Raw genomic sequence first — 26,237 nt, 5'->3', positions numbered from 1 at the left:
TATTGCATTTGTTCGCTTTCACCTGCCGTACAAGAGCCAATTGCAGAGCCAAGCACATGGCAATGTGAGCGTCCAGTGGGTCTAATGAATGAGCCCTGAGAAGACAGACAGATTGGATCCGTTCAGTAATTTTGCACTGAGTTGAATTCACAGATGTAAAATATATTGCTTGAGATATTAGATCATAATTATTTAACAGAGTTAACAATTCAGTATGTGCCATATTTAATGACTAGAAATAATACAACATTTTACAAACACCTGACTGGATTAAGCAGAACTTACTTTCTCAGAATTCTTAGAGCTTTTTTGTTGTATTCATTTCGATCTTCTTTCAAAGAGGCTACAAGAAAAGGACAGAATCAGAATCATCTTGAAACATGATCATCCCAGAACTCCATATAAGGGAACACATCAAAGGACTTTCTTATTCCTAACTCTACATTAGTGTGTGCTTTGTGTGCTCTTTTATGACATGATCTTCAAAAATGGGTGTTTGTAGAAGAAAGAAAAGATTAAGATGAATGTCACTACATGTGCCATGTCTTGACACCAGAAATACATTATTCGACATGTTTTCTATAAATTCTAACAGTTCTCATGTGGTCTGTGTCTGTGGCAAGTTTTGGTCAACATGAAAAATTAAAGCACACTGTTCACTGAGTTTTTACAGCTCCCCTGAACGCAGGTTTTGAGAATATTGTCCTTTCTCAGGCAAATGAGCAACTGCTCAGGCAACACTTTACTGCATGGTGTGCCTATTAGAGTAAGGATTTGGGTTACCGTGGCGACCGGGGGCGGAGTAAGGGGGAGGATAGTGGCCCTGACTACTTGAAATCAAGTGCAAAGCAAATTCAAGCCTTCATTAAGAACAGGAAAAGTAATAATTGTGTTTTGCTCTGCAGAGTACAAAGCTGTACATATGGTGCATGGAGCAAAAGCACGAAAGAATGTTAAAAAACTGAAATAATACGAGACGCATGTGCGATCCAACCAATCAGCACACAGACTCGATGTTGTTTTTCTTTTGCAGTGCTTATTCTTAAATGTAAGACGTAAGACAATTTAAAAATGTACATATTTTACTTGAAAATGACTAAAATGTCAGAAGGTTTAAAATTGTTTTGTCAAGACGACTCACAACGGGAAAAAATGGTTTCAACATCTGAACATATCGGAGGTTGAAAATCAAAAATCCCAGAATTGACTGCATTCAACGTTGGGGTTTATACAGATAAAGTCCAGTGGTTTGTTAAAGAATATTCATCGTTGCCAATGATAATTAATCCTTGCCGGAAGTCCTAATATATATTTTTTTCAAGAAGATTTTAAAAATAAAACCAATTGCATTATCACCATCTGAAGCTTGCAGACTGTAGGAAAGTCCCAAAGCCAGGTAGGCCCTTGGAAGAGATTCACCAGCTCCCTCTCCCATCGAAACCACGCTTTGGGACAGAGCCTCCGCTTCTGAGAACTGAAACACACATCAACTTCAGCAGAAATTCCACTATGTCTGCACAGTGAGGCCATCGTGCTAACCAGTCGCCCACCGTGTCGCCTATATATATATGATACAATAATATATATATATATATATATTGTTTATATTGGAATTTTGAATATATATATTTGTATATATATATATATATATATATTTGTATATATATATATATATATATATATATATATTGTTTATATTGGAATTTTGAATATATATATTTGTATATATATATATATATATATATATATATTTGTATATATATATATATATATATTGTTTATATTGGCATTTTGAATATATATATTTATATATATATCTTCACCAAAATATATTCTGTTTCCTCCTCGGCTCGGTTTGTTGTGTAAACATCGACTCTACTTGCTTTATTATTTAATGCCTCACTTCAATTATCACACTCACACTGTAATAGATGATGGTGGCAACGTGTGGGACACACAGACATGAGTGACGAAAACATTCAGGACAGAAATCCACTGAGCAATCTCCAGGTAGACAAATAAATTCTAACAGAAAACTGCTTTTCAGGAATTTAGAAATGCAGTTTTGCTGTGGCGATGTCATCGGAAAGGCACGGGTACATCAGCTTTTAAGTGCTGTGATTGTGGTGCTCTCCAACAAGCATCCACAGAAAAAAAAAAGTTGTACATTTGTACGGTGCGGTGTCCAGCCCATCTGACGGCTGATAATGGTGGCCCATTTATGTAATGCCCCACTGTGCTACAACCACAGAGGCACATTGTGATTAAGACCGTAAGCTCCTTACTGTCTCCGGCCTAGCATGAGCTCCAGCCACTGACAGATGTGCTCTCCACACTCACCCCTGTAAACTCTTCTTTTCTAATTTGGCCCTTTCTTTCTCTCTCCATCTTTCTGCCTCACCCTTGCTCATTCTCTCTCTATCCCCCGCCAACATGCCACTGTTGATGCGACTTTCTCACTCACGCCTCGGTCATGAACAGCAGGGCTATCCAGGCTGCGTGTGATTCTGGCCGTGTGCGTCAGCCTGAGTGACCTGTATGTCAATCTGATAACATTAGCAACACAAGTGATTGTGTGTGATGATTTCACATGCACATGCATACAATGCACATCCATCCATCATCTCATCATGTACTGTACACTGAGTCTTATTTTTATAGCTGCTGATTATGGCATTTATTGTATGATGCAACCCTGAATTTAACTCTTAAGAGTGACCATGTGTGAAATGATAAAGTACAGTATGTGATTTTATTTGTAAATCCCTGACAGCGATTGAGAACTACTAACACACATTTCATATCTTAAATAAACCTTACAAGCCAGTATACATTTTTAGACAGTGGGAGGAAGCTTTAGTAGCTCCAGAGAACCCACTCATGGCCTACCCGGAGAACATGTAAACGCCACACAAAAATCACGAGCAGTACCAAACCTGAGGCCATATGCTGCCCTTTTTGTCCTTAGACTTATTACATTTGAGGTCCCCGCAGGTAGTCATGATTTAGTTTTTCAATTGATTGACACAGGAATTTTTGTTTACCTAATTTGCACCAATCCAGTGTCATGCCCACCTGCGTGAAGATTGCCTTTTTTCTCCATATTTGTGTGGAGTTTCTCTCGGTAGCTCACGTTCCAAAAAACGCACTATAGGTTCATCGAAGAAAATTGTCAGTATGAGTGAATGCAAGTGTTTTTCTACGAACCACAATTCAAATGACACTAGTAAGTTGTGCAAAACATAATGAAAAAAAGAATATGATGATTTGCAAATACTTTTCAAGCTATATTCAACTGAATACACTGACATGTTTTTGTTTTTCATGTGTTTTTTCTTTACAAATATTATGAAATTTTGAATTTGATTACAGTGACATGTTCCCAAAAAAGTTGTGACAGGGGCAACAAAGGCCTGGCAAAGTTCAAGAATGCTCCAAAAAAACATTTGAAGGAGTCTGCTTATTTGAGCAAGACGCGGTTTGCAATTGTTATAAGAGTGCAGCTTTGTTGGAAAATTAGAATTAGAATTAGAATTAGAAATCCCTTTATTGTCATTGTACTCAAGTGTGCAACGAGATTAGAGGGCTCCCCTCTCCAGTGCAATACAACAATAATACAGACAAATATATAAATTAGATAAATAAATAAGAGAGTGCAATGGAATTTAGTACTGAATAGGGTATATAAAAACACATCACGATGCTGTTCTGCAAGGTAAGGGTGTTCTCGTGTGTGTGTGAGAGTCTGCCAGCAGTCCAGACCTATCTCCCATTGAAAATATATAGCAAATGATGAAGAACAAAATGAGAAAGAATTCCACCTACAAAGCTTCAACAATGTCTTCAGGTCTCAAACTGTTATTGTTAAAAGGAAAGGTGATGTAACGCACTGGTGAAAATGCACCTGTCCTAGCTTTTTTGGAACATCTCTCCAAATTCAAAATAAGTGAAAAAAATTGCTTTTATTCGTAATGTATTCAATTTTGTATATATGTTAAAGCATTTGCAAATCACAACGTACCAACTACATTGAACTTGGTTTCATACTGTAACATGTCCTGTGATTGGTCGGCGATTACCTTCAATCCACAGACAAATCCCATGAGACCAAATTACTGGCACTAAGCATTGATTCTAAAGCCGATGACATCTATTTTCTAAGTGACTTGTTAGAGAGTAACTAATGTAAATATTGTCAGTATAAACAGTGACTGAAGAGTTATGTGAAATAACTTTTAAAAGTTTCAATGAATCCAAAGAAGACAAGAGTGACTCATGCCTCAACTCTGCGATGCACAGCACACGTTTTTGTGTGAATTATATCATGGTTTTAAATGAGATGGTTTTACGTGATGTATTCACCCAGTGCAGCTGACCAATGCAGATTTTAGCGGCTAACAGGGGCAGAAACGGGTCCTCTGGTCTCATCCTTATACATTCTTTAAACACAGACACAGCACCAACTGCCTGCAACATACACACATAAACATAAGTGTGAAATTGTCATTTGTGTACATTCAGCTGTCACCAATCATGTAGAAGCAGAAAAGATGTATCACTCGAGTAAATCAAATACTAGTTACTTGTATACTAATACACACTAGTTACTCAATACAATACAGGTCAGTTGAAGGGTCGGCCCAAGCAAATATGATTAGTTCATGTATTTGTCTGTTCTCATTGCCCTTTACTCGTAAATATATTTTTTTCCTACAAATGTGATTACTTGAAATGTTACTCAACCATAGAATATGTTTATGTTCATATACCATTTAAAGTGGAACGCCTCTCATTAAACATTTAATATTCAGCAACTGAGGTGGGCATTCGAGAGTTGATTCAATGCAGGTGACACAGTGTGTAAGATGCCACTCTGCCGGGGAAGGGTCAATGACTTCACTTTACTTTGCTCCTCTCTGCTTTTTAATGTGTGGATATTGACTACACTGTATTCTTCTTTAATTTTGACTTGAAAGTAAGGATTACTATTAATAATAATAATAGAGTGTTCCCTCACTTTTCACGGGTGATATGTTCCCAGCAGAGCGCATTCTCCTCACAATTTCTTAATGCAGCTGTTTACTTTCCGGCTTGTGCTGCCTATATTGGGATTCAAGTTTTGGGGAACTCTGAGATTGAATTCTGGAGCATATAGTATTTTTACAGTCAAAAGACACGCTGTATCAAAGGGCGCAGCACCAGTTGAGGATGCTATTTCTGTATTTAATACGTAGACTAGGCGCGCCAATTTGAGATAAAGTGCGCCTTATGGTCATGAAAATACAGTATATCCAAACAGACCCATGATGAGGGAGCGTTTTTTTTTTTGGGCGACGAGGTTTAGGGCCCTTTTGGGAGTATTCTCCAGTCGCACTGCTTCACACTAACCATTCGGAAATTTTTAATAGATTTTTGGTACCCACTAAAGTCCACGGCACCCTTGGCATCTGCCTACAGAACAGTATCTTGCCTAATGGGCAAGCCGGCATAGACACGGATGCACACTGCGGCTGAGCTCGAAATAGCCATGGAACTGAAAACACTGAGGCAGACCCTTCCCCTTCTTGGGAGCAGCCTATTTGTAGAGCTCTCCATTGATCTGCAGTATCACTTCATACTGAGAACCTTGATCAATTTTTCACACACAAACATGTCAAGAAACAGGGACTTACGGGTTCTTTGCATCTAACTCAGAGAATATCGTTTTGAATTTCCTAAAATAATATTTGAATGACATAACAGACATGATTAATACTGCAGGATCCTTTTTTGTGTTTCTGTTTTCACTGTCTCAACCCGCTGACACTGCAAGCAGAACACATTTTTATCTGTAGCCACCAATTGTTGCTTTGAGGTCTGTAGTGATAAGGTGAGTATGGCATTTAAAGGACGAAGAACCTCACCTTCCCAGACGCCATGAGTGACAAGCCCAGCTGGTGCCAGAGGTGGAACTCGTCGCAAGAAAACTTCATTGCTCGTTCCAGACACTGCAAGGAAAATGCAGACTATTTACAATAGTTTCATATTCCAAAAGTATATATTTACAATATGTAACACGTATACTAGGATGCGCAAGTCCGGGTGGAGCCATACAGTCTGCAAAGGTAAAATAATCAAATGAGGGTACATTCTTTTCAGCAGCCATAAATAAATCAACTTAAATATAGAATATAGAATGAGCTTTGTATAATGAACATTATAAACACATTAACAATGTTTTCTCTTTCTTGGTGATTTCTTACATTTTTCAGTGAAATGTCAGTCACCACCCACTCTACATCCATAACGACATGAGTGATGAGAGGAGAAGTGTGTGGAATGGAGTGCCAATCAGTCAGATGTTGTCATTCAGCTAGAATATATGTGTGTGTATGTGTGTGTGTATGGGGTGGGGGGTTCTATTCACCTTGAATACTTTAAGGAAAAAAGGCTCTGTAGAGTGCTAGTCTTACTGTCAGTCTATTTTTCTCTCAAGCCTCAAGTGGACTCAAGTGGATTACTAACAAAGTTGACATGTAAGACAAGACTCACAAACGGCACTAATATTAATAAAAGAACCATTAGAACCGACTCACTAGACTTGAAATCTTATTTTGGAGCCCAGAATTTGGAGCAAAAAAAAAAAAAGATTTGGACCAACATTATAAGTGGCAATTCTTTTGCTGTGGAGCTAACAATTGGCTAGCAAGTGGAAAGGCTTTCTTCTTTCATCATAAAGACTAATAAAGCTACAGCTGCCAGATCAACCCAAAGATACAGAGGAGTCTATGTTAGATTACAAAAGTAAAATTGATTGATAGCCAAAACTCTAAATATACTTGCCCTGTATTGATGAAATGGCAGATTACATGGAGGAGTTAGATAACATCGCTAACATGCATGCTATTAATAATAAACTTCCCTACAAATTTAGAGAAAAGTGGAGAACTGTCGCCTTTGATACTCAGGAGAAACAAGCAAGAAAATCCAAGTTCATATCATGGGACTATCCAAGCCTCCAGTCAGCCTCATTTCAGAAAGGAGGTATGAAAAGACAAATTTCACCACAAACAACCAGTTTGGCGCCGTAAACAGAACGAAAATCAAAAATGAAGACTGCTTCCAGATCATTTGGTGCTTTCACCAAACCCTGTTTCTGCTGTCAAGGTGCACACATCATGGAAATATGTAAACTAATGAACAAATCTTTTTACATGCATAAAACCGACTTTTTCCGGGTGAGGGACTCGGGTTTAGCTGCTTGAAACAAGGGCACAAGAGAATTCAATTGTGAGGTCTGTTCATTTACGCATTAAGAGCAAAGACAAGGCTACACCTGAGGAAGGATTGCAAGAAGGTGAAAAGCAGCCTGTGCGCAGGGGCTTCGTGGAAACGGCAAATGAAAGTTGTGGTGACAATTGTTCCAGTCCAAGTATCGGCTATGAAAGGCAACATGGAAGAGTTGCCTGAACTCCAACTATGCCCAAGGTGGTCTCGAGTGTGAGAGTGAAAGAAACTGTGACTGCGAACATTGTTTTGATCGTGGATGATACTGTACCAAGATCATCGCTACTATGCCTGAAGAACATGGATTTGTTTTCTTGGTTGACATGAAGACCAAGACCAGAGAAGTACATCAATTCATCACAAATACCTGTCTTAGTTTGGAAGCAGTCAGAGATAACAACTCAACAGAATGTTTGCCACACAATGTCGGTGAAATGTGTCGTTTTGGTAACTGTTTCTAACGTTAGAGAATAATTAAGGGTTGAATATGTATGTGTTGAAAAGTATGTCATTGTTTCATTCTGTTTCTGTAATTTCATATTATCTCCCGTAAGGGATTTTCACGTTTGTTACTGTGGGAAAAAAGGCTAGTGTTGAACTGCGGAGACATGCGGTTCTCTTACTATATCGTAGAGGAAGTTTACTTTTCTGGAAGTGATTACTCAAAACCTGTACATTAAATTACAGTAGATGTACATACGCCAAGACTGCACTAACAAAAATGTCTGCCTGATACTTTCATTAAATAATGGGGAACAATTGGAAACTCCTGCAGTCCAGAAAAAAAACGTAGTGCAGTATAAAAGAACTCAAGCTAAGTATAAACTATTATATTCTTATAGTTCATATTTCTTGACGTGACAAAGGCCAGGTTGGCATGCAGTCAGGGCAAATGAGAAACACCAAAAGATAAAAATACATTGAAATGCTGTAACTCGCTGACTTTAAGAATCAAGTTGGATTTTGGGGTCTCCAATATGCCAACTTGCAAGCATTGTAACATCAAATCTAGACATAAACTGATATCACTGCTAACTCTGAACCGAAGAGTTGCATCAAATTGCTCTGTAACAAATAATCATCGTACATTCTCCACATTAGGGAGCCATCAATGCAATTAATTCAAGCGTATACACTGATAAAAAGTTCGAGCCTTATCTATTTAAAAAATGTAGGGTAACTTTTTGCATCATATTTTTATGTAAATAATGCAAGGCTTGTGTTTGTTTAAGCTCCTTAATTCCTTGTGTTTAAGAAATTGGTTTAGCAAACAAAGCCTTATTAACTTTACATGTCAAGTTAGTTTTAATTTTGCAAGTTAAGTCAACTTAATTTTGCAATTAAGTTAACACAATTTAATAAGCACACATTACTTACCACTGAGCCACGATGCACAAGAAATTAAGTGGACTATACAAAAACAGTGCTCCACTCTCTACATAATAATGCAAAAAAATACCATACATGTTTTAAGTAGAAGATTATGAAGATCTTATTTTATTTGATTTTTAATTCTTAGCTATAAAGTTTCCGGAAAAAAAACTCCACCAGTTGCTCAACCTAACTTCCATCTCTGATTAAAATATTTAACAAAACTTTGTTGTCCAGTGTTATCAGTCAATGTTGAAGCTCAACTAACAGAATCTGAAAGGCCTTTTATAAAATGACAACTCTTATTCATTAAGCCCTAACTCACAAACTTTTCACACCTTGCACACAGAGCACATTTCCGAGCTTGTAAGAATGAAGAGAGGATAAAACTCAAAACTGAAGAGCAGTGAGGTAGCCAACTGGTGTGGAGTATTGAGTAAATGTCAGAGGAGCAGGGGAAAAATGGACAATAAAGGAAAGGCGACACATAATCCCTTTAGCTCAGGCTGATAAGGGAATTCATTAAAAGGTTTGCTGAAAACAAGGCTTCTCCTAACACATCTCTCACTCATCTTCAGGACTCACTACAGATCAGCACTGGAGAGAAGATTTACTGTACGTGTGTGTCCTCAGACCTCAGACAACATGGTGTACTGCCCCCTCCTAACCATGCCGATAGCGAGCAGGTCGTACACAGACACCGAATCTTTCAGGGTGGCCTGGCGAGCTTCGGCTTGATCTGGCAGGCGACTGATGACCGCATCACCACTGGCCTGGATTAAAAACGGTATTTGAAGTGAAGACAATGACAGGTAAAGGTTTCGCTCTATGCGGTGAATATATGTGTGTGTGTGTGTGTGTGCGTGAGTTTTTTTCTCACCATGGACTCTGTAATGAGAAGCAGCAAAACAGCCTCTTCAACCACGTCCTGGGGACAGAAGCAACTGCAGCGACAAAGGAAACGAGATTATAGAAAGTCCTTCTTGTCGACATTCATGCAAAAGCACAGATATCATTTACTTCAAACCTTTCGAGTTTCCGGAGTGTCCGGTTTCGGACTTACCTGGTGTGTAATCCTACACGGACCACCCTCGGAGTTTCATAACCAACACGGCATGTTCTCAGATATATCTCACACACAGTGCTTAATACTTGCATTCCCAACACGTAAATCTGTTTTATGAACTTTTTCTTCGCTACCCTATTAGGGAACATAATTCGAAGACACCATTGGACTGGAAAAAGAGGAACATTCAGTGACAAGGAGTCACAGACAACACTATAGTATTGCTGCTCCTCAAAATGAATTGTGTCACGTCTCTTCCTCTAATCTCACATATGGATTGAGATCTTTCCAAAGTGTGTGCAGATTTGTCATGTGGTAGTGATTATTGGTTGTCTGTGCAATGAGCAGGTCATCTTACCTGCTCAGTTGGATATACAGATATGAGTCATCTAAATGGTGATAAATGCAAAAAAAAGCCTAGATATGTTTGGTAGATAGGAGCTTTAATGCCCACTCTTTCAATTTTGAGTGAACATTTAACATGTTACTGTTTTGAATGAGGACATCACCTCGTGATGCCCAAACTTGAGCAGGTGCACTGTGCCTCCGTGAGGAGTCAGCAATTAATTAAACGCAACCTTCAACAACTACTAACTACTAACAACTGCGTTCCTATTTTTTGTCATCTTCAAAATGCATGCATATAAATAAAAATGACATTCAGGCATTAACTTTGATTTCAGTTAGAGCTTCTAGACTGGTGTCTTAACCATTTCACGAGTTTGGGATTTACCAATCTTGTAAACAGGGCAGCTACAGCATGACATTTTTATCACATGGCGGTATTTATTTTTGCACTTTTATGCCGATTACTACCAAATTCAATGTTCTTCCTGGGTCATGTGATTTGCATTTTTTTTGCCACAATCCTGCCAACTGCATAATATATTAACAATGTCAAAAAAGTTAGTCTGAAAGAGGTCATTAAAACAACAGTGCCAGTTATAAAGTTTCCTGAACATATTATGGATTTATAATTAATGGATCAGGACATCAAGGCAGTGAAAAGGAAACCAAAAGGGTTGAAACCTGTCAGTCGTGTAACGTTGTGGTGGTTTGACGGTGGGGTAGAGTGCGTCTTTGGAGGTGGCTGCTCCCTCTCTACGGAGCCACGCCGAAGGTGGGGGGCCCAGAGGGGGCCAGTAACTGTCTTCAGTCACTGAGCTCAGCAGCACCTCCGCAAGCCTCCTTGCTGCAGCCTGTAAAAGTATGAAAATAGTATTTGTGGTTTAACTTAGTATTTTGAAGAACTCACAATGTGACAGTATGTCGGCACTATGTTGACTCATACTGTTGCGTCAAAACTCTTGGGTAGTTCGTGAATTATTCATAGAGAGCTTAAAATATGTTTTTTTTGTGTAAAGTATGCTCAAATGTCTATTAGAATCTATGGTTAACATTTTTTTGTATTATGTAAGTGAGGCAGCTGACCTTCCTGAAACCTTGAGACCCTCGTGACTCGACCACCCTCATCACACGACGTAGCTGGTGAGCACCTTGCGCTAGATGACTAACAAACATGCAAAGTGTATTTTTCAATGATTTGGAAACTGGAAATGAACCAAATAAAAACACATAGAGGAGGAGCATAAGAGAAAAGATACACAAAATGTCATACTCATTTCATATTCATACTATTTCTCAATACAGGAAAAGTCATACATTTGTAGATGATTGGAGAGCGACATTACTTTCAGAATCATGCAAAAATAGCCAACTTGTTTAATAAGGATATTAATGCTTTCAGAATTTTCATATATAATCATCCCAAAAATTATTAATATATGTAACACAATTTTTTGCACTGCTGTGCCACCACTGTCTTTTCTATTGTGTTTGAATATAACTGAGGACAATTCTTTTTTTTGAGTCTTAAAACAATACTGACACCTACAGGTGAAACCTTTGAAGGCATCTTCATTTAAACAGCCCAGCCAATATTTTTTCTCTTCATAACTACCTAAAATTCAAAACTTCCCAACAGACATGACCAGTGCTTCAGTGCGCCCGCGTGTGCATTGCACGGAACTCACCCTCTCTGCAGCAAACACAGGTATGCACTCTGTAGGGCTGCCTGTAGGAAGAAACCCAGGTCGAAGTCCGCAGGTGGAGAAAGTAGACTGACTTTGGCTGTCTTAGGGTGGGGCGTTGAAACTGTCTGTAAATAAACGTTGACTTCAAGCAAAATCTCGGTTGCTGTACTTTACCATATGGCTCACATGGCACGGAATGTTTAACACTGGATCAAGAAACTTAACTATTTCTTCATCAACATGTGCCAATTTTTTGACCAAAATAATGTTCGCATTCATTTCCGCGAGTCAAACCTGATTAATAATGTCTCATTTATGCTACTCTGGTACCTTGAGATACAAGTGACTGTTTTAAGACTGGCCCGCTAGCTTAATGCTAACATTCAATGGAAAATGTAATTGAGATGCTAATGTTAGCATTGATAGGCGCAGTTTTAGAACCCTTTAAGCAACGTATATTTGAACTTAAACTGTGGAGCAACACATGTAATCAGATAATATAACAATCACAAAAACGATGACTATTCTTACTGACTCACAGTAGCAGAGGTCGAAGAAGAAATACTCTACTTCTTCATTTGCATCCACATGACTGTAAATTACTGCTTACAGGTGGCCGGGGCAAGCACAGCCGAAGGTTCAGTACAATGAAATGAATGTCAGGATTAAATCATGCCGCAAAAACATTCTTTAGATTCCATTCATTTGCATTATTAATCCATGTTTTTTTATAAATATAAAAATAGAGTGCTATTTTTCTTATTTAAAAACAAACCCTTTTTTTGGGATGCGAGGCTGGGACAGATCAATGGCATTCCTATTTATTTCAATAGAGAACGTTGATTTCAGACAAGTGTCTTGAGTTACCAGCATGGTCACTGAACTAATTAAACTTGTATCTCAAGGCATTTATTCAAAATTTACATAGCCTCTTAATTTGTTTAACATGTAAAAAAAAATCTATTTAGACTTAATAAAACGTGCTCAAATACGTATCCAAATTTTCCTTTCTATTTTATTCATTCATTAATTGATTTATTGTAAATAATGAAAAATATTAATAAAGTAAAAAAAATACTGACATTTCTTTTCTTAAAAATTGGTCGTTTATGACATACTAATTATAAATAATAAAGAACATTTAAAAAAACATGTTAAAATATACAAAGTTTGTTTTTACATATTTTGGTGTACATTTCTAACTTTTATTTTATTTATGACCTGACCTATCTGCCTGTTTCAAATGTGTCGACTGAGCACAAACTGTTGTCCGACCCCCCGGTATGAATGTGTCCACAACAATTGTGGAGTTGTCAGTTAGTTTAAAAGTGCACCAGCAACACACAAAAACCTCCTCTGGTGCACCTTATCAAGTTCCTGCAGGTAGGACAGTGCCGCATCACAGGCCTTGAGGTAACAAGAAAGACTCTCCTCCTCCCTCTCTAACAGACGGATACGAGACACAGAAGAAAGAGCCTGGTGGTCCAGAGACAGACCTGGAAAACATACAGATGCCACCGTCAGGAATTTAATAATCAAAGGAAGTCAAACACAAACATTGTCACTTGTTTATCATTCCATCGATAGCTATAGCACTCAACTATGGAGGAACTATGTTAGGATCATTTGCCACTCAACGCCGCAGTCAAAATATATCTCGCAAAACTGAAGTAGATTTATTTCGTGTCAGTGGGATCGGTTTTAATTTTTTCAGACTCAACTTTCTTTACCTTCACTAATTTCTTTTTGCGGAATTCAAGCACCAAGGCTCAATGCTTTCATAAACAAACATTGTCTCAATAATAACTTTGTTATTAAAATGTGAAAATTCTGAGTGCGCAGTAAAGAAGAGGCAATATGCAAGACACAGTAGTGTATAACCCAGCCTCTCATGTTCTGTGTACACAATTCGATTGAAAGAGAAATGAGTCACAGGTGCTTCTTGGGCATGGCGGTACAGTGGGACGAGATGGCTCGCCGCTGATCGTGAACAAGCATCTTAGGTGACTGTTTTAATACGTTGTGATTTCTTCAAGAATCTTAAAAGAACCATTTAGGGGATAGCTGCTTGTTTCTGCAATTTTCAAAAATTAATCCCTGTGAACGTTATTACCGGGTCTCGGTACCCATCTACTTGAGACTGTGTTTAGTGTTTTTTTTTGTTTTTGTTTTTTTTTTTTACAGATGAAGTGTCTGTGTTTTCTATTCTGTTTACTTTTAGTATTGAATTATTGCTATTTTTGGTGACACCCTTAGAAAAAAAATAGTGGAATGAGTGCCGCTGCCCTTCATGTATAATATGAAAATGTAGCTGTGATAAGAAAGTGATAACACAACTAGAGTTACCGAAGGCACTTTGTTTTGCTGAATTCAAAACAGATCCACGGGCCATATAAGTGTGAGTGAGACAGAAGACCTGATATGGGTAGAACCTTCAGCCAAGACGCCTAATCAAATAAGCAGAGTGCTGCAAATAGACGTCATTGCCAAAATACTCAGAGCAGACTTAATTCCCACAACAGCATGCAAGACAGCAAGATCCACAGAAAGGGAGGCAAGCCCCATAGGGATGGGACGACTTTCTCATGCAGCCTTTGACATCATCTATATTCGTCCACCTTAAAATAATTTTGAGGATTTTCCAAGAAACCAGGCTAGAATTAAAATCCGCCAGTGAATGTAACTTAATTATATTACAACTCGCAGGAAGTCACATCCGCTCATCAGGAAATATTGGGTGTAATGACATGATGATGAGGATAACAGGATTATCCAGTATGTCGCACATTGTCATATTTGGTGGATTTGACCCTTGACCTTTTCGTATTTGTTAGTGACTAAAAATTATCTCAGGATCTGAAATTTTAAGTTGATGAAATTAATTGAAATGAATGTAGTGTGTGTCTGGACGATCTGTACATACAGTACTGTATATTCATCTATTCAGCAAAAATAAAAATACTGTTCATGGAAAAATGGAGGATAAAAAAAGGTAAACAGAAAAAATCTGATGTGAAGAGGCAGCATTGAACAGATTGCTTTGACTTTATAAGTTTTAAAATTGCACACAAGACAAAAGTATTGGGACTTTTTTGTCTGTTTGTTTTAATTCATAAAATAAAATAAAATAAAATAAAACAAAATAAAATAAAATAAAGTTTGGTAAGAGGAAATGAAACACTAATTTTGCAAATTAACTTCAGCTCGTCAATTGCGGGACTTTGAAGTGATTGTGTCCACATTTGTCAGTGCGGAGAAAGAATCGCACATTTTTGAATGTGACTGTGCACAGCCTTTTTTTTCAGGGTGTCCCTAAATCTCCTTCATACCAATAACAGACATGGTGAGAGTAAAGTTATGAATTGTATAAATGCTGTTTGAAATGTTTATGTTTGGGAAGTTGTGTATACAAGTAGTACCTTTAATGACGAAGGCCTCAGCAAGTAGGCGGAGGTGATAGGTGGGTTGATCGTCCTGTGTTAGCTCCTCCAATCCCACCCTTGCACACATTCCCTGGGCATCGCGATGACAACCCTGCACATAGTGCACTTTGGCCATCAGCAGTAGAGCTTCATTCAAATAACGGGGCTAGAGAGGGAAAAAATACATTTGTGTTAAATGCTTCTTTAGATGATTTCACATATTTTGACAGGCGTTAAATCATGTAAGATTCAAAGAGGAATGAATAGCTCTTGAATGTAAACCGTCTGACTCACCGTGAGCCGGCCTCGGCTCAGAATGATGTTGAGGTAGCTTTTGGCTCGGCATAATCTTGGTCGCATTTTGTCCACCAAAGGTGTGGAGCTCCTGAGCAGGTCCATATTTTCCTGCAGGGACTCTTCTAGTAGTGCTTCTGCCAACATCAGTGTCCCATAATCATCTGAAGGCAGGATATAAAAATGTCATGGTGAACAGTTTCCAGAAGGTTCTCGCTTAAGGTAACAGGGTCACAGGTCGTTTTTTTTTATTTTTATTTTTTTTTATATATTACATTACACACAGTCTAATAAATGTTCAAGACCAGGAGGTGACACAGCCCAGGAGTAGACATAGTTTTGGAGCAGATTTAAAACCACAGTTTCGATCTTCCATGATACTTTCAAATGTAACCACTAAATATACTGCATACAGTTTACACATACTGCAGACACACACTCAATTCAAGAACTCCTGTTAAATGTTTTGTGTGTGTTCCAATGCCAGTTTAGTGAACAGGGTTGAGGCGGCCAAAACTGCCCTAAATGAAGAAATAGAGTTTTTACCAAAATCATTTTTAGGTTTAGAATTAGTTATTAAGTTATAATTATCAATCAAGATTTATTCCGCGTATTTTCTGAACTATAAAGAAAGAAAAATCCACAGAAAAGCCGCACCGTTGTATTAGCCGCATGGTTCAAAATCTAGGGAAAAAGTATACTTATAGTCCGGAAAATATGGTAAATATGATGCGTTTTGAATCACATTCATCATTATTCAGACAGTTGAGATCCAGCAGCAGAGTTATGACTAATTGCAAATGCATATTCAGATTTTCTTAAGATCTTGTTACACGTATGAGATTGCAAACCTAGTTCTAGTTAAACCATCCACTTACTTGTATGTCAGTCACCGTCAATCACTTTATTTCCTAAACGGTATCCAGTCTGGTAATTAGCTGAGAGAACTTCAATTTCTTATTGCAGAAAGCAAGTTTTTGAGCCTAAACCACTTCACTGTTTTGGCATCACCGACCGCACCAGCGTTATTCATCTTTTGCTGTTTGCCATTCACAAGTTCACAACCAACCTGGACAACAGAACGTGCGTCTTTGAATATCGCCTCTGAGAGGCACATGCAAGCCGGCACCATTGTGCATAATGAATGGGCATTGCGAGGCAAAGAGATGCAAGCCAAATGAGAGGCGATGGCGTGAAGCAAATATTTTTTTAAATGACAGGGGTAAAACATTGTGACGTATTGTCTATTCGGCAATGCAATTTTAGAGTGTTCGAATGATCTAAGCACTGACTTGGAGCCGGTCACAAGAAGGGGTCATGCCAGATCACCTGGCAAAACTCCTTTCAACTCTGCATTGGCATTATCTGGGTCTTTTCAGCACAGTACAGCAGTTTTTCAATTGCACTCGGCACATCCAATTTTTTTCAAAGTTGATGAGAATGCTCTTGTGCAGGGATCTTCAATCCTGTTTGTTGAGGGCCGCTGTCCTGCCTGTTTTCCATCTGTCTCTGCTGCAGCGCATCTGAGGGAAAAGACTGAAGCTCCCTCCTCTCGCGGGTCACTAATTGTGACTTTGATGCAAGTATTGTGAGTTCAGTTCGTACTCTACTGATGGCTGCCTGTTTTACATATGTGCATGGTGACCACTCCTGGGTGTAGACCACAGAACAGGAACAGGTTTTAGTGCACTGAACAGGATGCACAGATTAATCAAATGCTTTTAATCAACCTCACAAAACCAAATAAAGTCAATGTTGATGCAGCATGTTTAATCATGTAAATATGATCAAATAAAAAATTTTAATGAAAAAAAAAATAAATAAAATAAAGGCCGCCACAAGCAAGGTGCATACAGCTAGAACATGGATTTTGTGTTAATGATGGACCGGCAAATTAATGTTTCATTCTGGTTATAGTAATTACTTTTTTTTAATTGTTCCATTTTGATGTCATCTAACTTGACTCTTGGTAAAAATACAGTGGAAATGAGTCATTGTTATACGAGGTTGCCATTGCACATTTTGCCACGCACCTTTTCCAAGTGAAAAATCTATCAGTCTAATTTTCCAAATGAAAAACTCCACTGAAATAATTTCCATCCAGAAGATTCACATTTATTTACCCAAGAACAAATTCACTGCAACTCAGAATTTGGCACTCCGGGTCATGACTAATTTGAGGCCTACATACTGAATTTCATTGAATACATAAACTATGGGATGTGCCACGATTGATCTGTGATAAACATTTTACGTTTTTTTGGTTTCTTTGTGAAGAGTAACAAAGACAGATTTAACTTCATAAATGTACATTTAGGGCTTACACACCACTTTTTACGGTATTTTGTCAGGACTTTGAATTATACTTATACTACAAAACAAGACCGAAAGGTTGGAAAGTGCATGTGTGAAATGTAAATTGTATACATAAAAGAAACATTTTGTTTCCCTTTCTGCTTTTTATTCTAACTTTTTCATTTTCTTTCCCTTGTGTCACGACCCCCTGCAATTTGTTTTGCTCCAAATTTCCAAGACGGTGATTAATGTTAAATTTACTGTCAATTTTGTAATATGTTTCAAAAAAAATTTTTAAAACATAAATAAATAACAAGCCCCCATAGAAACAAATAAAAAGCACCTATGTGAAAGTAATGAGTCCTTGAAGTAGACCTGTCAGCCACCTGTCATTCGCTTCAGTGCGTGCAGTACAAAGTTCAATTTGTGAACGTAGACTAAGGCAACAACACACAAATATCAGTACTTCTATAATGATCTACTTGACCACATTTGAATTGCATTTTGAAACAACTGTTAAGTCCTCTAAAGCAAAACATTGGGTGAAGCGCACTCACCATCTTCGTGCATACGTGCAGCCTGCATGTGTTCGACGATTGGAGGAATCCTGTCCCACTGGCACTCGGCCCGGTACCGATCCAACTCCGCTTCCAGCCGCAACTGAGTAAAGGAGATCCGGGAGGCCATGGCAGCTCGGTCCCGGTGCTGACTGTACTCCCCGGACACGATGGGAGTGACTGCAGACTTTCGGGAGAGAAAAAAAGTACTTTGCAGCGTGCACGCGCGTGCGTGCGTGTGTGTGTGTGGGGGTGTGTGTGTTTATAGAGTTAAACAGTTACAATGTGGACAATGATGTCGTTCTTGTGTATCTAGTATATTTAGAGATGTTAACAAAACTATATTTCGTACATTCAACATTGATGTGTGGTTTACTGAGTCAGGAGTGAAGGCACCTGCTCTTAAGCTTTTTCAGTTAATACCTTAAGTGGATCATGTAGAGCTAAAGAAACTGCATAAAACAGCAATGAAGCGAGTTCTGTGTCTATTAGAGTATATATAGAACATGCATTGAAACAGCAAAAATGTCGTCTCATTGAAATCGACCCACATTCCCACATTGCTTCGTTATAACTTGTTCCTACGAGTGTCTGTCCGGACTCAGCAATATTTGCAGGGTGGCTGAGGTCTGCCAGCCTGTTTCAAGGAACAACCAAATGAACACATAACACATCTGTCGAGGGTACACGCAATATACAGTACATAAACTCAACCCCAACTCTAAAATTGGGTTTGCTCTAGTACAGCACAAGACAGAAGCGAACAATTACACCAGTCAAGGTCAGCTACTTCATAACATAAAATAAAAACCTCAAGTCTTCTGAATAAGGATTTTGCTGGGTCATTTTCTCTCTGGAAGCTTGACATTTGCTTTTAGAGAAAGTCCCTTTTCTCAGTGAAGGAGATCGCTGCCTGCAGTTCTCGGGTTGTGGGGGTCGAGAAGGCTCTTTGGCGCCGCCTGCTGTCGATAAAGACACTTAGCATTGTGATCAGCACTGTCGTTCAAATTCACATTTGGTAGCTAGAACGGAAAAAGGATGACATTATGGTGTTGAAAATTGGCCATCTGATCATTTTTATTAGTTTAACATTAAATACCTTTTTTTGTAATGTATTGAATTGTATATAGGTTGTATTCTGTTTTTATGTAAGTTTTTATGTACGTTTTACAGAACATCCCAAAAGTGGTGTTTGTAATAATATTTTGTGACAGGAGGTGGTATCAATTTGAGGACAAGAAATGACTGGATTTTGTTGATTGACATTTATATCAAATAAAGCATTAATATCACGTTTAATCTGTTTGCGTATTTATTTTCTTATTATTTTCTCACTTTAGTGAGCTACGATATTCGGTGAGTTATTGACGTTTACCCAAAAAGAGTTTTAATTGCCCGTAGATGCCACAAAAACGTGGCAAAAAACTTTTTCTCCTTTTAGACAATTAAAGTGATGGCGGCCCTGAATAAATTAAGGGCCTTCCCTGTTTCAGTATTCTTGGCACCAGGTTGCCACAAGATGGCACTAGAGCAATATTTATATATTGTTTGATATTCTTTTCCTGGTGTGGCAGCAATACGCTTCCGTACCAAAGTAACCCTGTACCCGTGGGAAAAAATGTAAATTGTAGTCGTAAAATATGTAGTTCTAGCAAGGGTAACTTGTAGATAAATGCATCAATAGTTGGAGCAAAAATATCTTGATGTTGTTGAAAATAATAGTAATCTAGCAAAAATAACTACAATTTGTTGCAAAATTCACTTGCAGTTGGAGAAAAAATGTCACAGAAGTCAAGGATTCACAATTAATTGATGCTGTTGTTGGCTTTTTCATCAAATGTCTTGCGAAATATGTTCAAAAAATATTTGTACTTGTAGTTTTAGGAGCGGGCGCCAAGTGCAATGCAGGTCGATTTTGTCCAATCAAAAGAGCTTGTTTGATGAGGATGTGGCTGTTTAAAACTCAGGCTGGTTTGGTTCATTTGGTTTAATTTGGAAGCCACACGGAGCACGACAAATCACCCGTATTGATAGCTCCAATTATTTTAAGTTCTGTTCAAGTAATATACTTGGGGCGATGACGAACATATCGCACCTCTTGCTTTGTAATACTGCGTTTTAGTACAGTTTATTTATTCAATAGCTCACATAGGGTAGCGAGATGTAAGACAAAGGTGTAAGACTTCCGTAATTCCCCATCTGACCACTAGATAACGCCAATTTTATTGCTGTCTTGTTAAACTTAGTTTAGCATTAAAATAATTTCACTGGTCGGAGGGAATCTAAATAACTGATTTTGTGGTAAATTAATATAATATTTCTACACTACAAAGTAAGCCTTGTCAGTGTTTTTTAATGATAAACAATCACAACCTTTGAGCAATATAAATAAATATTATATTTATATCAACATGTACATGGGATTCTTGTGGATTGTGATCAGTTAGTGTGAACATAAGAAAGGCAATGTTTTTGCAATATGTGAAACTATAAATCGGGGGTCCTCAATCCAGCTCATCAAGGGCCAGTGATCTGCCCATTCAAATCAGGGGTGTTTCAGCAAAGAGATGGAGAACAGGAACGACACCAGCCCATGAGGAACAAGATTGATTGGTACACACTCTGTCTGTGTGTGCACTGCAACTGGCTGGCGACGAGTTCGGGGTGTAGTCCGCCTTTTGCCGAAATCAGCAAATAGATCCCTCATCCACCCCGTGAGCATGTACAGAATAATAATAATTTTTCTCTGCGTTTGGAAATGAGCACTTCCCACAGTAATCAGTGTGGCTGTGTAGAATAAATGTTATCTGAAGTATTATGAAGACTGCAAACAGTAACTTCTACCATTCAGAGACAACCTGTATTTTTTTCAATATTACCCATTAATTTTCTAAGCTGTTCAGGGTCACTGGTAGCAGGAGCCTATCACAGATGACTCAATATTAATATTTTAAGTTGCCGTTATTTTGACATTCATATTCAAATTCATATCCAAATGAGGACTTTGCTCATTTTCTCACACCAAATTTTGTATGAATCCCCGCGTGCAACCGTTGACAGCTTGATAACTTTATGGTCATTGACTCTGATGTAGTGGCGTATTCTCCTTCCACATGCATGTTTACTGACTCTCTGGACTCTGATCTGGAGGTCTACCATTCATCAAACTGGTTTTCGGTGGTCACACTAAATAAACATCCTAAATTGGCACTGATATGCTCACATGGCAACGCTAAATGCCGTGCAAGCAAGGAATTATATTAACATCCACCTTTTTTTACATTGTGTTCATTTGTGTCGACGTGACTCTTTCACGTAAATGTCTTATTTAACTTTGCTGCTAGCGCTCTCACATGAATAGGCGTACAGTAGTCTAATCAATGAAACGACTTTAACTGCTTATTCAATAAAATGAACAATGCGGAGTGTCAGTTGTTAACTTTCATTAACTTTACTGACATGTCTAGCTTCTAAGGTTCTTTTGTGACATTGAAACGGACCCAATCATGACTCACCAAATTCAATGGAGCTTCTGCACAATACACGGTACATGACCGTATGTTTGGTTTAGAGCACACATCAATACAAGGACGGGCACATTTACTGATGTTGTGAAAGCGAACATTCACATGAGCTACTGTGCAATCAATATTGGCATTGGTGCCACACAATTTTTATCAGGTGGTTCAGGTTTGCTAGGTAGGTCTGTCCGTCTGTCCTCGATCTCAGCCCGGGACGGGCACTTCTCTGTCGAACGTGGATCAGCTTAATGTTTAGCCCAAGATACACACACGCACACACACGCGTACACACGCACACAAGGGATTAAAAAGCCACAGGGAAACACATGCTATCTGAGGATGGAGGCGAGAATACTACATGAGAGGCGAGCACAAAGTGGTGGCCACTCAGGTGAGAGTTATGGCTGTTAATGGCATGCTAACTCGTGTTAAATGACTACTCATGTTCACACTTGGTTAATTGATGTAGCGTTTATTGCCACTGGCAAAATTAAGTGATGGGGCTGCAGTCATAGTATTATAGTTAACGATGTGTGAAGGAAACACAATCAAGTTGCAAGTTGAAATCGGCCTAATCTGTTTTGATATAGGAAACTCGACTTGCGTTGTAAATGCAAGTGTGAGTTTTCTAAGTCTTTGATTTGCTAAGATGACCTACTGTCTCGTTAATCCTAATTAGAGAAGACACAAGGCGGTCAATCCTAGAGATACAGCAAATGGAATGTGTATATACAGTAATGACAATGAAATAGAAAATATGGGGGCTGGGCAGTTCCATGGGACTTGAATTCCTAAAACAATGCCTTCCTATCATTTTTACATTTCTGAAAAGGATACAGAAGAGTACTTTTTCAGTGACCTTATCCCTACTTTTATTCTTGTTTTTTTTGTGGTTTGCGATTAAATTTGGTCAGTTTGAAGGATATATATCAGATATACTGTGGCAGCCACTCTTTTAATACTCAATCTAGTCCCTCAAAGGGAAATTCAACTCACCCTCCGATGTATACTATGTTTTGCACACCACAATTACAAACAGGTCACATATGCAGGGAAAGATTCAAGGCCCAATTTTCATTCCCAGTGCAAGACCAGTGCAGACATCGGCATATGCGGGACTTTTAAATCTGTGCCGCCAAACTTGTCCAACTAAAAAAAAAAAAAAGGCTAAATCATTAAATCCCTGCCATGCATAAAAGAAATGCCAAAAGTCTTGTTTCACAATGACATCATTCATTCATGTTAAAAATGCATTTCAGGGTCTGAAAGCGAGCAAGAGTTTCCCACTGTCATACCAAATAATTCTACTTTATGAAGTAGATTGTAATGATGGTGAAACCTCGCACTTCCCAGCATGTCTTAGTTGAACGTGAAGATGAGGACTTTTTGGTGCGTCGCCGGCCGCGTCGGCCGCCTCGCTTACACTGAGAGGTCTATGGCAAGCCATTTGAGCATTTATTCCATATCATTGATATCAGACATTGTTTTACACTAGTTATGTCTTTTTCAGTTCTAGTTATATATTCAGACACACACGAGTTTTGCACTTTGTCGTACCAGTTGCACAAAAATGCAGACTAGTCACTGATGTTCAGCAACTATAGTGACACTTTTGTTCAACTAGTGCTGACAGAAGTCTAACTTGTGACACCTAAATGCGTACTAGTAGTGCCAAATTCCCAGCTAGTCATCTTTTTGAGTCTCTAGTGGCCCACTGGACCAAACTAGTAATGTTCAAAGTCTCACCAGTTAACTAGTAAGATACAAATGCTTAAACAAATATTCTAACATGTTAATTAGTGACCTATGATTGCCTGCACTAGTCAACTAGTTTGAGATCAAATATCCACTAGTTAAATAGTGAAGTGTAAACGCTGACTAGTTAACTAATGAAAGCCGTTTGAAGCCTTTATATTTAACTAGTGAGTCTAAAAAAAAAATACTTGTTTACTAGAGTTGCTTCAAATATCCACTAATTACACTGGTGAGACATTTTGACTGAACTCGTTCCACTAGTGAGGTCCAAAATGTTCAAAGTAGATGCCAACCTGCTCACTAGTCAGATAATTAAATCCCAGACATTTTCTGGCACGACTCCCCTCAATCCCAGCATTTTACTGGATTGTGACTGATTTTGCAAAGCCCACAGAATATTTTGCTCTCATGCTATAAAAAACATGGCATGCCAAAAGAAAGATTAGACTATCTTCTTTCGACAAAAAAAATTACGTTTCTATCTTTTTCCATTTTTTTCACTGACAGCGTTAGAAAATAGCTAAATTTGGTAACAATTCCCAATTCTGACAAAAACTGTGAAAAAGAGCTTTTTGCAAAAACAAACATTTCAAGCACAACACTGCTATTTTTCTTTTGTGACTCCTCAAACATCTAAATAATGCTTTCCTTCTATAAAATAACTAAAACAGCATGTCAAAACAACAGTTTATTTGGACAGTACAAATTACACTTGTTGTGTGTATACACTAAAATAATTGCCATGGTTCAAGGGAACACTACACATCTCACACCACATCTGTGTTTCTCTGCACTTGCAGACCTGACATTTTTGCTGTTGCGTGTCAAATATTTGACTTTATGTGTACAGAGTAGCACAGACCGCTCTGTCTACAAATCGGATTGTGCGATCCACTGCACCAACTCAATGGTAATAAACAGCTGAAGGAAGTCCACTCTTCAGTGGTCCACAATAACTATGCCACATGGTCATCATTTTATTATAATCCGTTCAAAGAATTTATTTTCTTCAATGATTTGGAGGGATTGTCCCACGTTGTTGTCATTTTTATGAATGAACTACAATAACCTCCACCGCAATCTTTGCAGGATGCCGAATCTATCTGCCTGCGTCTTGATCAAATACACCATCGTAAAGTTACACCACATGTGCCACGAGTTAAACTTGGTTTGGGGTCATCTAATGTGCCTGTTTTAATGCCGAGCACAGGGGTGCCTGCCAACCAAAATATGGCCATCAATGTGAGAAATGTATGAAGAGTGCATACCATTTTTTTTTGTGTCTGTTTTTCCACATACCACATTGCATTAACAACATTTTCTTGGTCGCAGAACATGTTGGAGGTGGTGACCCAGCAGAGTTTTGCGGGATGGTCTCCACGTGTTCCCTATCTGTTTTGGCTCGCCTCTACGTGTACGCGTTGCACGGCTGCCTCTGTGAGGTGATTTTCACTGCTGTGCTGGACTGGTGCAGCATCCAGGACAGGAGGATGATGGGATACAGCAGCCTTTGGGCGCTGCCTATGTATGCCACTGCGATCTACCTCATGGAAAATATGAGAGGCTGGCTGCTGACTCATCATCAACCACTGTCTGTGCGTCTGCTAACTTACACACTCTTCATCTACATGTGGGAGTTCAGTTGGGGGTGCGGTCTTGGGCTGCTGGGGGCTTGTCCGTGGGACTACTCAGGTTATAAATACAATCTGGGAGGAGTGGTGACTCTGGAGTATGCGCTACCTTGGGCGGTTGCAGCCTTCATAGCAGAGCAGCATGTGATCAAACACACTCTGAGGATTAGAATATGCATGTGAACACCTATTGCTATCATCTGGAAAAAATGAGTTTCCAACATCAATTGTTTTATACACAACTTTTGTAACAAACCACAACAAAGCAATTTTATAAAATGTTTTTTCCCCCATTGTTTCAATATGCAGTTGTGTTGGACTAATTTTCTATCTATAATTAGCTTCTGAATACATTTATTATTTTTTTGTGTTCTATATCAAAATAACACCTGCTCAGATTTGAAACGGCACGTATTCAAAGTCGGCTCAGGTCATTTGCAGCCAATATAAGAAGGAAATGTGACTCTTGAATTTATTACAAAAAGCATATAAATTGCACATCTTGAAATTGAATTGTTTGAACAATGCAAAGAGAAAAAAAATTGCCATGTAACACCAGTAACGTTGTGAATTGTTTTCTTGAGGTAATTCCATTGCATCACAATCGGGTTGAGGTCTCTGGACTCTGACTTTTATTATTATCCAATACGGATTACATATATTTGTACATTAAAGTTGTATTATAATAAGTGGTTATATTGAAAGCATTCTGTTGTCAATTTCTGTGTGTCCTTTGTGCTGCTATCGGTTTGCATCACTAATCTTTTGATAAAACGGTTGGAAGAAATATGGGTCCAACTTTTCCTGTAAAATGTCATGATAAAATCAGAAATTAATTCTTTCCATTTGACACTATCTGCTTTGTGGGTTTAGGTTTTTGACTCTAGTTTCATGTTTTTCCTTGTTCCTGTGTCTTCAGTCTTGTCATGCTTATTGTGTCCACCTGTGGCAGTTTACCCAAGCTTTTAACCAATCAGCTCCCTCCAACCCATTGCGTCTTGTCCAAGTGTTCCTTGTTGTCTCCTT

General features: G+C 38.5%; 2 protein-coding genes across 3 annotated transcripts in view; one reads left to right on the top strand and one right to left on the bottom strand.

Moving 5' to 3' along the window:
* Positions 1-19,236, bottom strand: part of ttc7a (tetratricopeptide repeat domain 7A) — a 45,894-nt gene extending 26,658 nt beyond the window's left edge. The window contains exons 1-15 of one of the 2 annotated variants that reach the window (XM_088305339.1): positions 19,116-19,236; positions 18,305-18,491; positions 15,453-15,616; positions 15,156-15,324; positions 13,102-13,232; positions 11,737-11,861; positions 11,135-11,213; positions 10,733-10,902; positions 9,518-9,581; positions 9,273-9,410; positions 5,904-5,987; positions 4,363-4,467; positions 1,357-1,474; positions 286-343; positions 23-95 (exon numbers count right to left, since the gene is read on the bottom strand). In XM_088305339.1, the coding sequence (XP_088161465.1) occupies positions 23-95; positions 286-343; positions 1,357-1,474; positions 4,363-4,467; positions 5,904-5,987; positions 9,273-9,410; positions 9,518-9,581; positions 10,733-10,902; positions 11,135-11,213; positions 11,737-11,861; positions 13,102-13,232; positions 15,156-15,324; positions 15,453-15,616; positions 18,305-18,491; positions 19,116-19,172 (1,722 nt within the window). In that variant the 5' untranslated portion in view covers positions 19,173-19,236. Of the gene's footprint in view, positions 1-22; positions 96-285; positions 344-1,356; positions 1,475-4,362; positions 4,468-5,903; positions 5,988-9,272; positions 9,411-9,517; positions 9,582-10,732; positions 10,903-11,134; positions 11,214-11,736; positions 11,862-13,101; positions 13,233-15,155; positions 15,325-15,452; positions 15,617-18,304; positions 18,492-18,855 lie in introns of both variants that reach the window. The other variant, XM_088305340.1, reaches the window with a different exon arrangement.
* A 2,896-nt stretch (positions 19,237-22,132) lies between these two features.
* On the top strand, positions 22,133-26,066 carry LOC148330536 (transmembrane protein 229b-like). Its single transcript, XM_088305071.1, has 2 exons — positions 22,133-22,216; positions 24,913-26,066. The coding sequence occupies exons 1-2, from the start codon at positions 22,165-22,167 to the stop codon at positions 25,392-25,394; spliced, it is 534 nt and encodes a 177-aa protein (XP_088161197.1). The 5' UTR covers positions 22,133-22,164; the 3' UTR covers positions 25,395-26,066.
* Positions 26,067-26,237: the final 171 nt, after the last annotated feature.

This window comes from Idiotropiscis lumnitzeri, chromosome 9 (genome assembly GCF_059441095.1).
Source record: "Idiotropiscis lumnitzeri isolate Australia: NSW breed Sydney's pygmy pipehorse chromosome 9, RoL_Ilum_1.0, whole genome shotgun sequence".
In the NCBI taxonomy this organism is placed as follows: Eukaryota; Metazoa; Chordata; class Actinopteri; order Syngnathiformes; family Syngnathidae; genus Idiotropiscis; species Idiotropiscis lumnitzeri.
Note: the sequence above shows the minus strand (reverse complement) of the source record. Positions and strands in the feature narration are given on the sequence as shown.

Bases quoted from the DNA above. Each gene is read 5' to 3' on its own strand.
- LOC148330536 (XM_088305071.1), top strand. From the start codon at position 22,165: ATGGAGGCGAGAATACTACATGAGAGGCGAGCACAAAGTGGTGGCCAC. The intron at 22,217-24,912 runs GTGAGAGTTATG...TCTTGGTCGCAG, and splicing joins ACAAAGTGGTGGCCACTCAG to AACATGTTGGAGGTGGTGAC.